The sequence below is a fragment of the Calliphora vicina genome, chromosome 3 (genome assembly GCF_958450345.1).
Source record: "Calliphora vicina chromosome 3, idCalVici1.1, whole genome shotgun sequence".
NCBI classification, from domain to species: domain Eukaryota; kingdom Metazoa; phylum Arthropoda; class Insecta; order Diptera; family Calliphoridae; genus Calliphora; species Calliphora vicina.
Window position 1 is genome coordinate 60,634,762 of NC_088782.1, and position 18,547 is coordinate 60,653,308.

At 31.5% G+C, this 18,547-nt stretch overlaps 1 protein-coding gene across 1 annotated transcript in view; it reads left to right on the forward strand.

Moving 5' to 3' along the window:
* Positions 1 to 18,547, forward strand: part of tfc (triforce) — a 136,565-nt gene that overhangs the window by 49,207 nt on the left and 68,811 nt on the right. The window contains exon 2 of the mRNA XM_065505177.1: positions 325 to 1,041. Coding sequence (XP_065361249.1) covers positions 325 to 1,041 — 717 coding nt within the window. The remainder of the gene's footprint in view (positions 1 to 324; positions 1,042 to 18,547) is intronic.

Here is an 18,547-nt window from a genome sequence, read left to right on the forward strand (position 1 = left end):
AAAATATGATGAGCTACCGAACAAAAATTATTAATATTATATTAAAAGTTAATTTAATGTTTATAATGTGTTGTTTAAATAAATTCAAACACAACACTAAAGAGAAAATGTGAAACGTGTGTTTTATGCAAATAAGCAAAGAAATATTTGAATGATGGGTTTATTTAAATTTAAACACAAACTACTTAGGCTTTAATCAAAAAATTATAAACAATTAATTTGTAATTTTATAAATTAGTTTCTAATATTAACAAATGAAGAAATAACGGAAATTAAAAATGATGTCATTTATTATTCTTCTCTGTCTTCTTTTACTTTCTTTAGGTACAGATTTCGCCTTAGATCAGTCTGAAATAGCACGACAAAACCAAATTACCCAACAAATTTTATCCAATTACTTGGAGCGACGACTCTTTCCACACCGCAGTGCAAATCAGAAGATACCCACAATAGCAGAAATTCTACCAAAGCCAAAGACCTCAACGGTACGACCAAGGCCACGAGGTTTTGCCGCTTCGTCGCCATCCTACAAAAAGGGCGCTGCTGCCAAGCAACAACAACGCAAAACTTATGGCAATGGCCACAAGAACAGAAACTCACTGTTTCAGCGGCACAAACAACAGCCAACTGCAAAACCTCAATTTGAGGATGACTATGAGGAGGTTGAAACTGAGCGAAATATAAATAACAATAGCGGTCGTAAACGTCAAAACGACAGCAGCAGAGAGCAAAATAACGATGATGATTTTGCGGACGAGGCAGTGGTAGAGGATGTTGAAGAGGAAGCCGCAGCAGAAGAGGAAGAAGAAGTTGAAGCAGAACCTGAAATACAAAAACACAATTATCGAAAACAGCTGCATCGCCAGCAACAGTTGCATCGTCATCACTACAGGTATTTGGAAGATATCGATGACCCTGAACCGGATGGCCAGGAATCGCTACAGAGTGTAGAGTCCGAGCAGCATGATCATTATTATAGCAGCAACGGCAGTAGTGGTGATATATTTTCCAGAGATCCTAGTGAAAATGAAATTGATAGTGGTAAGTTGTTAAAACAAAATAAAACTGTTTATTTTTTTTTATTAATGAGGCAATGTTGATTAAATTTACATACATTTTTAAAGTAAACAAGTAAGGAAGTATGGTCGGTCAATACCCTACACTAAGTAAAAAAGCAAAAACATTTTTGAGTGATTTTCGGAAGTGGGCCTTATATGGGGGCTATGACCAATTATGGACCGATCACCATGAAATTAGGTCGTGTTATTTATGTCTATATTAAAGTTTACTATGTTGAATTTTGTGTGTATACCAACATTTTTAAGCGATTTATGCACGTTAAAGCGATTTCGGAAGTGGGTCTATATGGGAGCTATGACTAATTATGGACCGATCGTAAAAAAATTTGCTGACATGAATTTTGTGTATATAAAACTTATTTAGAGCGGAATTTGTGGAGATACATATATAAATTAAACATTTATGACCGATAAAGTCCAATTTCGGGGGACATTTGTATGGGGGCTAGGTGAAATAATGCACCGATTTTATAGCCAGTTTAAATAGGCTTGGTCCTTGAGCCGAAAAAATAATATGTACCAAATTTCATCGAAATATCTTCAAAATTGCGACCTGTACTCTGCGCACAAGGTTTATATAAAAAGCCAGCCATCCAGCCGACCAGACGGACGGACGGACATCGTTTAATCGACTCAGAAAGTGATTCTAAGTCGATCGGTATACTTTAAGGTGGGTGTAAGACCAATATTTTTGGGCGTTACAAACATCTGCACAAACGCATAATACCCTCCCCACTATGGTGGTGTAGGGTATAAATACTTATCTCGAAAACTTAAGCAAAACTAAAATAAATTGTATACAAAAATTGCAATATAAAATAAACTTTTAATGTGACTACACTCTAGGTTACTTAGAGACACTAAAGTGACAATTGTCTTCACACTAGATTACATGGAATGTACAAATTAGCCAATTGACTTCTTGCTGCACTACAAATAGCACATATATGTCAAATGACTCAAAATATATAAATTGGAGTCAGTCAGATCGCAAATCTAACTGGACAAAATTAATAAATCACGTTGGGTTCACTTCTCACTTATGAATCATATAACAAATGAGTTCAAATATATAAACGATTATAAAAAACTAACTTTTTTTTCGCAATGTATTTTGGGAGTTTTTACCCATTCTTCAAAAATTTTCTTTCGTGAAAAATTAGAAGTCATACTGGAAAAGTGAAAAAATGTATGGCGGTCGCAAGAATGCGCAAGATGTTTTTGATTTACCTTAAAGTGAACACTTGACAGATTAACCCAAATATAGTTTTATAGCGGAACTATGCGGAATAAACAGCTTTAACTCTACTTGAAAAAAGGAAATATTTATTTTTTTCCAATTTCTGATCTTCTCACAAAAAATAGTTTTTTTTAATAGTTACAATGGAAATAATTAAATAAAAATTGTTGCATATTTCCTAGAAGATATAGACAATAAAATCACCGTAGCCTTTTTAATCACAAACCAAAGTCACACAAAAAATACACTTCCACTTCTCTTTGAAATCTTAATGTACCTGTTGACAACAACTGACTTTAAAGCTTAGTTTTTCCCAATCGGAGCTAAAAACCAAAAAAACAAAACATAAATTACAGTTCCCTATCGTATTGAGAATGTTCCCTATCAGAAGGAATCACAAAGCTAGATTTGTGATTTACCACAGTGTGCCATATGACAATTACTGTCTATAAGGGTTACACTACAAACCAGTTTCGAAACAACTTCATGTTTTAAAAAATGTTGAATCCTTTTTGTCATAAATATTATCACGTTTATTTATTGAATCCGACTTATTTTCTCGGAAATTAAAAATAAGAGTCTTTATGGAGACATGGTTCTCTTTTTTTAGCGGCGCATATATCTGTGCGAGAAGTCTTGCAGACTCGTGTAGATGTTTGTAGTTTTAGAATGTATTTTTCACGGATTTTCTATAACTCATCCTTTTGTATTGCATCTTCTGGGAAAGATCAATGTCAGTAGTCGGCAATGCGGTAACAAAAAATACATAAATTACAAAACAGTAAGATTCAGCAAATTTCCTCTATATTTTCGATTTGAAAACCATAAGTTGGACTAGCGCAAAAGATACATATCAAAATGTAGGAAAATGTGTCTACTTTCCAAAAATGTATAATATTTTTAATAATTCAAAAATTCATAGACCATTTTTTCAAAAACAAGTAAGAGAGCTATATTCGGCTGTGCCGAATCTTATATACCCTTCACGAAATTATACTTCAGAATACACATTTCAAATATTTTTAGGTAAACAAAAATTTTTTTTTTAATTTTTTTAAATTTTTAAAAAAAATTTTTGGTTTTTGAAATTTTTTTTTTGGTAAAAAAAATGTTGACCCATTGTAGGTCCAACTTACTATGGTCTTAAATACGTCGTTTGCAAAGGTCTTTGAAATATCTATCGTTAGATATCCATATTGTCTATATTAATGACTTAGTAATCCAGATATAAGTCAAATGTAGGTCAAAAATCTAGGTTGTCCTGGGTTTTTCCTCATATTTCAGCCATTTGTGGACCGATTTTTCTGATTTTAAATAGGAAACTTCTCGAAAGCATGTCTGACAGAATTATTGAAGATTTGGATCCCGAAGATATCTGGGGTCTTCAGAAAATTGATTTCAACAGACAGACGGACATGGCTTAATCGACTCCGCTATCTATAAGGATCCAGAATATATATACTTTATAGGGTCGAAAAATTATATTGTGGAAATTACAAACGGAATTACAAACTTATACATACCCTTCTCACGAAGGTTAAGGGTATAAGGAAACGATTTTTGGCCGATTTTTTTTGGAATTTTTAATTTTTAATAATGCAATTAAATTCTTGTTTATGACTCCTTTTTAATGCAATTTTAGGCCCTAATTTTGTAAATCACATCACCAAAGTGATATTTATGTGGAAAGCCAAAACAAAATTTCAAAAATTTGTTTTTGTTTTATATACAAATTTTGAACAGAACAAACGCACAAAAATTCAAGCGTTGATTTGCCTTTAATAATTTGAAAATTTCGTATATAAAACAAAAATTAATTTTTAAAATTTTTGAAATTTTGTTTTTTGCTTTCCAAATAAATATCACTTTGGTGGCGTGATTTACAAAACTAGGGCCTTAGAGTTATGAATATATATTGAAATGCAAAATAAGGATTTCTTTAAGATCCACAATTACCAAATATTTCAAAAATCGCAAAAATTAGATTTTTAAGATTTTTGTCTTTATTTATGGTGGCAAGAAAATTCAGAACATATTGGAGCATTCCAAAACTGGTTTTGGTTTTTTGAATGCAGCTGTGCGATTAAAGTTGAAATTTACATAAAAATAGATGTGAAGGGTCAAGAACGAATCAAACCAAACTCTGTTCCAAAGTGAAGCGTATACCAGAGAGAGTGTTCTGCATCTATCGAAACAAATAGTAGTTGGGCTAAGCAAGGTCTGGTCTATAAAACGGGTTAAGCAAAACTTTCCAACCACTTCATTCTCAATAGTTTTTAACAGGTATTGCAACATGTGTGTGAGTGTTGCCATCATGGAATATTTCAGTTTCATGTTTGGCCGCATATTCTGGGAGTTTTTCGGCCAATGATCGCTTCAATCGAATCAGTTGTGTTCGGTACAGATTCCCTGTGATGGTCTGGTCAGATTTCAGCAGGTCATAATAGATAGGACCCTTTTGGTCCCACCAAATACAGATAATTGGCTTAGCGCCACGGATATTTGGATTTGGTGTCGATTCGGCTGATCTGTCGGTCTTCACGTACGATCGCAAGTAATGACTCGGTGCAAGAATTTTTTTTAATAGCGTTCAAGAATCATTTCGGTCATGCAAAATCGTCTTTTAAGGTCTTTCATCTTCAATTCGTATGGTTTCCAATTTCCCAGCTTTTAGATGAATTTTACTGCTCGCAAACGTTTTGAAATTGCTGCTTGAGTAGCTCCCAATGATTTTTCAAGCTCTTGTTGACTTTGACATCAATCTTCATGGAGTAATGCCTCCAATTCTTGGGCTTTAAACTTTTTTGGCTGGTCTGGGCGATCTTTGTCTTCCGTGTCCGAACAAACCAACTCTCGCACGATGAAACCGGTGGAACACATTCACCATAGGCTTTGATGAGCAATCGGTGTAAAGCAAAACTTCCCGCATGTGAGGCTTTTTTGGCACAAAATTCGACATTTTCGAAGAACAAATTTTAACAACTGTAACCACAGTAGCCCTTTGATCTTTCAAGAGTTGATTGGCTTTTAGACATGTTTTATGAATTTTTGAAATAAAATATTTCAGTATGAAAATTCGTTTGTTTTAAACAATTTAAGTAAATTTTTATTCCATTTTAATTACTGAATTATACACTGAAAAAAAACTAAATTAAAAAGTTATACAAAGTTATATAATGCAATATGAGGTAAGGTAAAATAAGACATTAATATACATATATCAAATATTAATCAAATTTAAAACTCCTTGACTTAAACTACTTGTTTTCTTTGTTGGTAAGTTTGTCCTCCAGAAATAAATGGATCTGAACTTAAAACACGCTATTTAAAAGTTCTGTATTTGTAGCATTGCACGATATTTTTCGGGGATGTTGCAATCTAAACTGTTTTATATGAATATTTTTCGCTTCAGCTGCTTCCTCCGATAATTCACCTATTGACACTACTACATGTTTGCTTACCTCAGCTCCATGGATCAGATTTTTATGTACCGATGCAAAAGTCAAATTTTCAAACACTTAATTTCAACAATCAAATGATGCAATTTTGTAGATAAATGTTTATAGATGAAATGTACACTTATAGTTTTAAGAAAAAATTTATTTTATTTTTAGAAAATTGAACTAAAGTCCATGCAAGGGTGTTAAGCAAAAATTTACTTATATTTTCAAGCAATTAATTTTTTTATATATGTATAATTTTCCTAATAATACTATTTACCTTTAACATATTTGAAAAATATAACATTTCAACATCAATAAAAAAAAATTATGGGGAAACCATAAACCGTTAAGAAGATATGCCCAAATCTATAAGACTCTAATTATTATTCTATTTTTGATTTTCCATGGAGAAAAAAAAATGTAGCCCCACTTTCCCCCAAGCTCTTTTTTATAAAATGAAAGGTGGGAGTGTCTTGTTTCGATAAAAAAAAAGAATAGTTTTCGGAACAGGATGAAAACTTAAAATTGTCGAATAATAAAAGAAATATCAAAAATATTCTTATCTATGTATGGGTTTCGTGGGCGGTGGGCGTGACCGATTTTATTGAAACTCGACATGCGTTCCTTTTTGGTTTCAATAAATGTATGTACCAAATTTCTAGACTTTTGCTTGGATGTAAACAATTTTATGCGAAAAAATCAATTTGGATTGTATGGGCAGTGGGCGTGGTCGATTTTGATAAAATTTTATTTTTTTCTTAATTTAGTGAATATAATTCTCGGTTCCAAATTTCAATGCTCTACGACCACCCCTTATAATTTTTGCTCAAAAATGTATTGCATTTGGATTGCATGGGCGGTATGCAGTGGGCATGGCCGACTTTAATAAAACTTAGCATACGTTCTTCTTTTGTTTCAGAAAATATATGTACAAAATTTATAGACTTTTACTTGAATAGGAAACATTTTATGCGAACAAATCTATTTGGATTGTATGGGCAGTGGGCGTTGGGCGTGGTCGATTTTGATAAAATTTTATTTGTTTCTTAGTTTGGTCCATATAATTATCTGTGCCAAATTTCAGAGCTCTACAACCACTCCTTATAATTTTTGCAAAAAAATGTATGAAGCCATCCCTCTGTGGGGCGGGTTAGTATATTTCAGATTACACGCCCATCCGCAAATTTCCGCAACTAACTTCAGCTTTTTTATTATCTTAAGAATCAGATAAATACAATGAAAAAGAAACCTATGGGGGAATTTTGGGGGAACACAACTAAAACTTTAAGTAAACATAATGAAGTTTTACAAAAAAGTAACAAACATATAGGTTAACTAAAACATTAATTTCACAAGAATTACAACACAAGTTAGTTTTTATTATTTTCTAAAGATAAAATAAATACCTTTAACTTCAAAATCCATTGAAAATAATTTAATTTTGTAGACTACAGCAATTGCAAGACCGTTTTGAAGTGCACTTTTGCTTTGAATTATTCTTCCAGCGTTCAGCTGCGCTTTGCAAATGAATATTTGCTCATGCTTTCAATTTTATTTTTAAAAAGTCCCGTTTGATTTCCAGTAAAAACCGGTTTGCCATTAAAAAGATTGGATATTTAAGAGATAATTTTTTTGTATTTTGTCTAAATATTTTGTGATCGTTTTATTTATTTTTGGCCTATGGGCGGAACCACTGTGCACTGAGAGCCTTGCGCCATCGTCTATGAAATTTGGAAATACATTTCTAAAGAAATATTGAATATTTTCAGTTTTTGCAAAAACTTGTTATTAAGTATTATTATTTACATATTAATACAATGGAATCGTAATCTTCACAGAATTATTATTCTAAAAAATTAAAAAAAAAACTAAAAATCGGTGTTCCAGGCCATTGGTAAAGGAAGATGCAAGAGAAAAATTAACATATTTTGGAAATTTTATAATTTGTATTTTCATAAGATTTACAAAGCCTCTGATCTGATATTTTTTCGCACTAGAATAACGTTTACTCATACCATATTCAAAATTCAAACTTAAAATTTTTTAAGCGTTTTTTAATAAAATTTAAAATAAAAAATGTTGGATTTTAACTCAAAATGTCTAGGTAACTTTGTCCTATATACAACTAACAAAGTTCTTATTCATACAAAATTTATCACTACTCTGTTTTGCATTAAATTGCTTTTGAATTATTGCTCTGGCTTTGAAACTAGAAAAGTTATTTCAGTTTTAGTAAATTTACTTCACAATTAATATTAATCATACGTCTTGAAATGTTTCCTTCGAAATTGTTTATTACTTGCACAATTATAAAACTAAATGTGTTATTTTGTTATTTTAAAATAAATATTGAGGATCAGGCTTGAATTTAACGATTTTTAAAGAATTAATTTAAAAAATGAAGGAATTATATTCAAATAAAATATTTTGAATGAAGCTAAAAAAATTATATACTGGGAATGGTTTTATACGATGATTTTTTAACATTTTCAATTGAGAATTGGATGGCATAATTCTGACAGATCTGTGCTACCGGAATTTATGTTAAATCGTCAGAGATATATGAACCGATTTTTCCGACTTTCAATACTTGATCGAGACCATAAATGAAATATTGATTTTATATAATGATATCATGATCGTTAGTTATTTGGGGACTTTGGAAAGTTGACTTAAACAGACAGACGGATATCGCTATCTAAAATGACTGCCTAAAAGGACTGTCGAACTCTCGAAAAATATTAAATAAATTGCAAATGTTGCAAATGCTTTGACAAGTTCATATACACAAATAAACTTTTGTTAACTTAACTTGAGACCATAAAAAACACGCAATATTCCACGTAATGGCAATCAGGGACTGGGTGTTTACAGCCATATAACGGATTGAAAAATTACAGCAGAAATTATAAAGAAAAAAACTGCATACATACATTTTGTATCTACTAAAACATCAACGAAAACCACAATAAAAAAATAAAAATACCTTTAGGCCATTATTTAACGTCAGTTTTACTGTTTTTAATATACGAGCAAAATGACCTTTCGGAACCAACTCGAAAAATAAAACAGAAATCAATTCCATAATAAAAATTTCTACATGTATCTCGTGCTGTTATCATGTTTTATTTTTTTAATTTTTTTGTGGGATTGATACAAAAAAACCAAAACCTTCATTGTTCCAAGTTTTTGCAAATCATTGTGTACAACTGAAACTCCCTTATAAACAATGAATTTTAAAAAATGTTTGTGGCCAAACCGGATTCATACTCATGGTAATTAAATTAAATAAAATAAATAATACACCAAAAAAAAAAAAAAAAAACATTAACTGATTTTATGATGTGATCTAAAAATAACTACAATTTATGGAGTTTTGTACACTCTGTGTCCTTCAAGGAAATATTGGCCCCTACCAACCTAAAGGTATAAGGCGTGCTAGGATTATTGCACAAGATACTACCTTCTTAATTACTTTGTTGGCACCAGCCAACAAGTTGAGCATGAATAATGCGGAAGTTTTTTTGTTTGTATTGATGACTGCATGTTGATAAAGTTGATTTTTAAGCCCTTCACTACATTCCGTTGCAGTTGTAGAATTTTAAAAGCTTTAAATAATATATTTCTTGAATGCCTTTGAAAAAATTTCATTTTAAATGAATGTCCACTGGCTTTTAAAGTCATGTTAATGTCAGTTATGTGCTTGCTCGGTGTTAATTCAATATTATAGGCTAAAGAATATTAAGAGAGAATTATAGTTTTAAGCCTTTTAACAGATGATTGAGTGACAGCATTTTACTACTGATATTGCATTTAATATTGTAATTATTATTTTAGTTTTGAGTGATTGTCATAAACTTATAAAAGCATATAATATTACCAGGGCAAGTTTAAATATGCACAAACAAATTTAGAAATGAGTAAGCTGAAGAAAACTGGCAATAAAATAGTATTTTGTAAAAATGGTAAAAAAAATTTTATTAAAAAAATATGATTGCCTTCAACAGACCAACGGATATAAGTTTGTTAAGGACCCAAAAGCTTGAAAAACTTGCCCTATTATAAATTATTTTGCCATCTTCGATATATCGTACAAAATCAATTTAAAACAAGTAAGGAAGTATGGTCGGTCAAGCCCGACCATATAATACCCTACACTAAGTAAAAGAGCAAAAACATTTTTCTTTTAAAATTTCAATAATTTCTACTTTTGAGTGATTTTCGGAAGTGGGCCTTACATGGGGGCTATGACCAATTATGGACCGATCACCATGAAATTAGGTAGTGTGATTTATGTCTCTATGCTATGTTGAATTTTGTGAGTATATCAACATTTTTAAGCGATTTATGCATGTTAAAGTGATTTTCGGAAGCGGGTTTATATGGGAGCTATGACTAATTATGGACCAATCGTAACAAAATTTGGTGACATGAATTTTGTGTATATAAAACTTATTTGGAGCGGAATTTGTGGAGATATATATATAAATTAAACATTTATGACCGATAAAGTCCAATTTCGGGAGGACATTTGTATGGGGGCTAGGTCAAATAATGGACCGATTTCAGCCAGTTTCAATAGGCTTGGTCCTTGAGCCGAAAAAATAATATGTATCAAATTTCATCGAAATATCTTTAAAATTGCGACCTGTACTCTGCGCACAAGGTCTACATGGACAGCCAGCCAGCCAGCCGACCAGACGGACGGACGGACAACGTTTAATCGACTCAGAAAGTGATTCTAAGTTGATCGGTATACTTTAAGGTGGGTGTTAGACTAATATTTTTGGGCGTTACAAACATCTGCACAAACGCATTGTACCCTCTCCACTATGGTGGTGTAGGGTATAATTAAAAGAAATTTATCTACAGTGTCTCTCACAAGTATACGAATTAAGTTTTTTTTAGTATTAAACTAATTATTTTATGATCTAGCAATAGTTAGAAAAGGAATTTTTGAATTCTTGGAATAACATTTTATTGCTCATTAAGTTTTATATAAAATAGAAAAGGCATTACATAAAAATCTGTACCAATTCCAAGAAACAGCAAAAAAGCCATGAAAAAAATTTTAGAATTTTTTGTTTAAATTTCTGTTTAACATTAGTTTAGTTTAAATCGATTTATTGTATCTTCATTACTTAATGAACTAACAAGTATTTAAAATTTTATATCTAACTAGCTTAGTCCGTTGCGCTTCCCTACCCTATCGTAATAAAATAAAAAATGTGAAACGATTTTTTTAAAAATTAAATGAATATAATAAATACCGGATTTGTTTCTTAGTTCTTAATTGCTTGAATAATCTTGCAATTATAGTTCTCATGATATTTACAAATAAATATTTACTTTGCATGAGAATTGATTCACTTCCCTGTTCCGATACTTCTCATTTCTGGTTAAACTTCATGCAGTGATATGAAATTGATTCATATGAAGAATTTGACAATTATAGTATTCCATATATTCGAAAAAACCTATTAACTTTGTGTAATAGATGCCACGCCCACTAATCCAATCCAGCCCATTTTCCAAGCAAACACCGTATAATGATAAAAAATTGATTCATACAAAGTTTAAATATAAAACTTTTGCGATTATTGTTCTTTAGATAACAAATTACATTGTATGGGAGGTGCCACGTCCACTAATACCGCCAATTTTCACCCGAACTATGTAAAATAATAAGGGTAATATTCGAGCAAAATTTTAAGACTTCCACAATTATAGTTCTCCAGATATTCGAAAATAACTATTTGCTTTGTATGGGAGGTGTCACACCCCCGTTCCGATCCATTTTTGGTTGGACTTCATGCACTGATTAGAAATTAATACGTATACATTTGAAAGAATTTCACAGTGATAGTTCTCTAGATATTGGTGTGGGTGGTGCCACGCCCATTTACCCAATTCCGCCCATTTTCAGCAAAGATGCGCACAATAGTACCAGAAGTAAATTCCGAAGTTGTTTGGCTTTCACAGTTATATTTCACCAGATATTCCATAATAACTATTTACTTTGTATGGAAAGTGCCACGCCCACTTGAAATTTTAATAAAAAGCTGCTTATTCTTAATTTCAGGTATAGAGGAACATACAGAAAAAATTTCAAAAGGAACAGTCCAAGGGTTAAGGCTCTTATAAGTCACAAACAAATAAATAAACAAACATACTTTAATTTTCATATACATACATATGGGGCATTTCATGTCAAGTGAACCAACTTTTAAAATCGATGTCTTCCGATCGGGATGAAATTTTCACCAAGATTAGTTCTATTGGATAGTAACTCAGACAAGTTCTGATAAAATGTGTTATTTTGTAGCAGAGTGTAATTTATAATTGTAATTTATATATAATGATATTAACGTAAATTTCGACATAAGGGAGGCCGAGGACCATAACTGACTCAAGTCTCCAGGGAAAGCCAAAGCTACATATTAATGGTGGGTGTAAAAGATTCGGTCCAGCAGAATAAAACACTCTTTCTTGTTTTTGAACTATTATTTAGGGGTATCGGAAATGAGTTCCACAAATCAGAGAACAGTGAAATACATAGAACATTGTGACGATACTCAATATTATTCAGTCATTTATATTAGATATTTAAACCATTCGATTCCGTAATATTATATTCAAGATGATATAAGATCAGTCACTCATTTCTGTCCTAATACAAAACATTGACTCTTGCGGGTATTAAAAATTACTTTGGCATAAATGTAGTAAGTATAATAAAGAACTACTACACATTTAGCCTTCACTATTAAAACAGTTTAAAAACAATTAACAAATTTTGTTTAAAACAAAGAAATAAAGTGGGAAACATAAGTTTTGCACATATTATTATTGTTGAATACTTTTAATATAAAATAATATAAAAGTAAAAAAATTAAATTTGCCAACAGAAATTAAAATCATGTAGTTACTACTTAACCTAGTAAACATACATATATAACAATTTGTAACCGAAAATGTTTCCAATTATTTAGTAATAATTAATAAAAAAGGTTAAGAAACTTGGAAAGTTAAAATTAAAAATTGTGAGACTAATACAAAATTGGCCAGTCATTTTGTTTATAAACTATACAAACTATTAAAGAAATAAGCTGAAGGCATTCTGATGGTTTTAAATGTGTTAAGGTTTTTTTGGTTTAAAAGACCTTCCTTGGCTACAGTAAGGGAAATTAAAATTTGTAATATTTACAACAATTTAATATGATTTAAACCAATTTCTCTATAATAATTTAGTTTATAGTTTAGAATATATGTATTATAAAACTGCATGTTATTAATAGCATACATAAATAATATTCTCCAATAATGTAAAATTGCAAAAGTCTTTTGAAATTTTCTTGTTTCCTTGTGGCAATTTTAATAATTTCAGTTTTTCGAATAAATTTATATTATTGCATTAGAAAAAGTAATTGAAAATTGTGTGCGTGCTGGGGCTAACACAAAAAAAAATCTAACCAATAAATACACACTTAATAGACTGAAAAAAACGTTGTTGGTAATTGACACAATTTTTTGGTATCGAAAAGAGCAAAAAAGCAAAACTATACTGGTAGAATGACCAAACATTTTTTGTGTTGAAACCTATGCACTCGTATGAATATTTTAGATTTTTTCTTTTCTGTAATACTTAGTCAAATACATGTATTAGGAAACCAGTAGATGACTTTGTGAAAAGCAAAAAAATTAAACAAATTTTAACAGCAGTTTCATACATGACTCGTACTCGTATATAAACTTGATACATATAATTTGTTTATTAGACATAAAACTGACTGATAGACACTACATGACATGGCTGATGTCGACAACTTCCTTGTGCTACATTTACACTGGCAGCGAATTGTTTTAGTATTAAGCTTAGGGTTCCTACACGGAATTTCAGAAATGTCGAACTGTATTTCAGAATTTTCCAATCGTATTTCAAAAATTTCAATTTAATATTTATTCGGAAAAAAAATTTACTGGTTTTTGGTTTAATTTAGTATTAAAAAGATTTTTTAACTTTTTGAAAGATTGAAAAGATCTTTTAATTCCTCCCGGGAAAGAAAAAAGTCCGGGAAATTAAGAACCCTAATTAAGCTGAAGATTGAAAAGATTTTTTAATTTCCTCCCGGGAATGAAAAAGTCCGGGAAATTAAGAACCCTAATTAAGCTGAAGATTGAAAAGATTTTTTAATTTCCTTCCGGGAAAGAAAAAAGTCCGGGAAATTAAGAACCCTAATTAAGCTCTATATTAAAATTTAAAGTCGGTTTAAAGCCTGGACATAAATAGGTATCTCATAACTGAAACCCACTTCTTTTAACCCAAATCGAACTAAATCTGTTCTGTTTGGAATTTTAGTTATGTTATTCTAAGGTCTTTCATCGATGTTCTGCTGCCTACCGGGAAAATGTATATCGCTCAAAAAGAAATTATATACACCCCTATGGCGAGTCAATATTTCACATGAAATATTTTCCCATTTTTCATTCATGCTCTTTGTTCACGAGAAAAAATTCCCCATGTTGTGCAATATTTAGATGGAATTTTGTAAACAATAAACAGTTGTTAGGAACAAAATTAACTATTGTGAATGAAAAGTTCATGGGAATATCACGATAGCAATTTTCCCTTCGAGGGAAATGGATACCTATTTCATGGGAACATAAATTTCACATGTTTTTCACGATAGGGGTGATAGTTCCGACGTTTCGCGGGTCAGGTCTAGGAATCGAGATTTGAAGTTAGTAAGTATCGTATTGGGGAAATTGTCATCATTTTTAAATACATATACGCGGTATTTTTGGTTTTCCTGGGGACCCCGGAAAACCAACATCCGACACAGACTCCGATCTGGATCCGATGAGGATCTGTTTTTATCTGAAAAAAAAAATCAATTATTTTTATTTAGTCAGTCAACTTAAACTTTGTGACATACTCACGAAGGAAAATGGGCATTGACACTTCATGGAAGCACTCGCCATGTTCCTCAGACTCTGAGGATATCTACTTACAGAAGTATTCAATAGGGTGATGCAAGAAATAAATTTTGAGAGACATATTCACTTGAATTTTCTGGAAATATTGCAAAATCTTGGTCACAAGAGTGGTGTAATTGTATGCCGATTTAAATTCCTATGATTTAATGTGCTTCCGTATATCGGTCCCTTTCTACAATTTTGCTGCGCAGATTCATGGGAAAATATTGATTCACAATGTCCTTGATCAAATTTGTTGACGATTCCCAGTTTGACATGGAGAGGAAGCATGAACACGTTCTCCATTGACACTAGTGGATCATTTATGCTGCTGTGTTCTTTACTGTCCATTAGCGCATCTTGGTCTCAACTGTCACCAGGTTCCTGTATATAACTTGGGACACTTGGTACAATTGATAGGATTTTGCGTGGATCGCTGTTCTTAGATAATCCACCCGCTTTGCATTCCTTATCATATTTCTTAACCTGTTCAACAAGGACTTATCGAGTGTCCAGTTTCTAGACTACCTTGCCTCCTTGGATGAGTTCCAGCCATCCTTTCGAGTGTTCGCTATTTTGCTGGGCATCCATGGCTGTTTATACCTATGTATAGCAATTGAATATTTATTTCAATGGACACTGAGTTTTTATAACTAAAACACAAACACCATCCTATTCCTCAGAATGTGTACATTAATATTAGTAGCACTGACGTGAAACTATTCGGACAGTGTTACGATTTTGGAACATTTAAAATACTTAGGCTTCCGTAGAGCGCTCCCTACAAAAGCCTCTGTGTTCGTTGACAAGTAAACAGTTTGAATCAAAATATTTTTCATACTTTCCATAATTATACCTACTAATTTTGAGATATCTCTTCCTAAATTCATAAGTTTTATCAATCTTACTGACAGAATCAAATATCATGACATCATTCTGAATAGTAAGCTGAGCTACAAAGTAAATGTCATGCAACATATGAAGAATGTGACAATTCCTATTTGCTTCAAAGGGGGGGAAGTTGGTTGTGGTCAGGAGACTCTTGGCGGCCGTTTTCAGATTATTCATATTAACACTGTACAACACCTAAAAAAAATTACAAGATCAGACCAATAAATTATGATAGAGGAGACAAAAAAAATACGTGTCTCGGCGTTTTGAAAGTTTACATCTGAATTTATTGTTAATCGGCATAAGAAACCATGTGATCCCTACATTTTAGGTATAAAATATGTTCAGCAAATTTATGTAAAATGTTACGGAGAATATTTTTGTAGAATATGTTAACCCTCTAAATCTTCAAGGCATGGGTCTTTTTTGTCCTTCTTTTAAAAAACACCATTAAAACAGGGATATAAGGGGTTAAAATGTTCCGCAATACACCAAAACTGAAAATTCAACCAGAACGTCAGAAATAAGACATAACAAAAGAGAGCCTAGGGTTAATTTCTCATTTATTAAGAATTTTGTTTTAAAGTACCCCAAAAATTTAGCATGAAAAAAAAAAATTTAACTAAAAATCACTAATATCTCTATTATTTTACCTTCGATAGCAAATGTGGATAGGAGGTATTAATTAATAACACTTTTTTCGCTCTAGGCAATTCCACTTCATTACCATACAATGTCCAGCATATTTCAGCGATAAGCAAATGAATGCTTTTGAATTTATAGCGTTCTTCAATGAGTGCGCATGTCTGATGAAATTTTTGACCAAAATTCAACAAAAATTTATTTTTAAATTGCCATATCGATTACTTTGAGAACCAGTAGTCAACAGAATCTGATGAGCATGGTGAACAATTTCATCAGACATGAAGAACGTTTATAGCTGAAATATGCTGGACATTGTATGGTAATGTCTTTTTTTTGTCTCCTCTATCAAAATTTATTGGTCTGACCTTGTAATTTTGGAAAAAATTTGATTTTGTTGTATAGTTTAATAGATAAATGATCATATCTGCTCTGTCATGATTGACAAACGAATTATGCGAAGATGAAACCATCATAGGAAATGGTTGGCGAAATTGTATTCCCTCAAGTTAAAGGATCGTGTGGGTTATATGACATTAATCTAGGAATAACGATGTAATGTGGCCACATCTGAAGGAAGTACTCTAGGTATTGAGTACCAATCTCTCCAAATAATCTTCATTGGATGGTTGTATTTGGTGAGTTGTCTGGAATTAGTTTGGTTTTACAATGGGGACTCTGATTATCTAACATATATCAATTAGTATATATCTATATCATATATCTTCCCGAATGATCATCACTAAATAGGCTGTCTCCGTTAAACGGTCGGACTTCGAATTAGTACTATTTTCGAGACTTTGATTGTCGCGTGTGATCTCAGTGGAATGGTAGGTCAAAGTATTACCAACATACTCCGAGATCCGAAATTACCGACAACACTAAGTATTCGAATATTAATTTCTGAGAGAATATGTTGGAATAGAACAGAATTTGATACATTACAGTCCATCTTAAAGGTGGTTGAGATTTGAGTTAAGAATTTGATTGTTTGTTACGACAAAGTGGATTGAGATATTGCCTAAAATAACTAAAATAAACAGGAACTTTTTTTACCTTTCCACATGCTTTATCACAAATTTTTACTCATTGAAATCGGGGCATATTTGTACAAGTTACAAGTTTTCCTATCCAGAGGTGGTCGATTTCGACACCTTCTATTATAACTGGGTGGACGCAAATTAAATAATTTTTAAAGCCTACGGTGTCCTCTACGATTCATTCTTACATCATTTTGCAATCGAAGAAGTTTGATTGACGAGTGATCACACTGTTCAGCATGACAAAACGCATCGCCTGTTTAAGTCCAAACATGGCTCCACGGTGGCAAACAAACATTAAAATAAATGTCTATTACACAACAGCAAGATCAACATTTTCTAACCAAAATTGTTTTTGCTGCTAGTGTGAATGCTCTATTATAGCATTAGTTTTGTTTCGTATTCGGTTGTGTAGCAATAATGTTTATTTTGAGTTTAAATAATGCTTAAACCACAAATCCATGTAAACAAGTGTTTAGACTTTAATTCTTCTTAATGCATAACATAAATTTACAAACTTGCAGCAAATAACAAAAAATTATTACACATGTTGAAAACTATACTAAATATATGTATAATAGTTTGACAAACATTAAAGTAATGAAACTGATGAAATTTAAATTCATTAAAAACTATAACTTTAGCAAATAATTGAAAAATAGCTACTTTATTCAAAAGTACAGAAAAATAGCATCGTAAACAATCAAATCGTAATTTTATTAAAAGGAAAATGATTTTATGGAAATAATTGAAAAAGAACTACATATGTACTTTATTCGAAAGTGCAGAAAAATAGCAATGAAATCGTATTCGAAACAGTAGATCAAATCTTAAGCAATTGTCTAGCATTTCTTAATTCGTTATACTCAAGTTCTCCATAAACTATTGCCAACATACCTTTATTAACAATTTCAAATTCTTTGCTTGAAATTTTTTCAAATTACGAAAATTAACATGTTGCCAAGACAAGACAACTTAACTACTTGTGTTTTACAGTTTTGGTAAATGATCACGCATGTTGACAGATCACGCTCAAATTTGGTTGTCTACAGACGACTTGGGCAATTAAAAGAACATGTACCGGATACAGTTTGAGTCTACTGCACTGGTTTTTAACAAACATAAAATGAGGAAATATGTATGTAAACAAACATCTGTTAAAAATTCTGTCTTATAATGACATTATAATTAAATTTTAAAGACAATTGTTTAAAACTGTAATATTTAATCTAATTA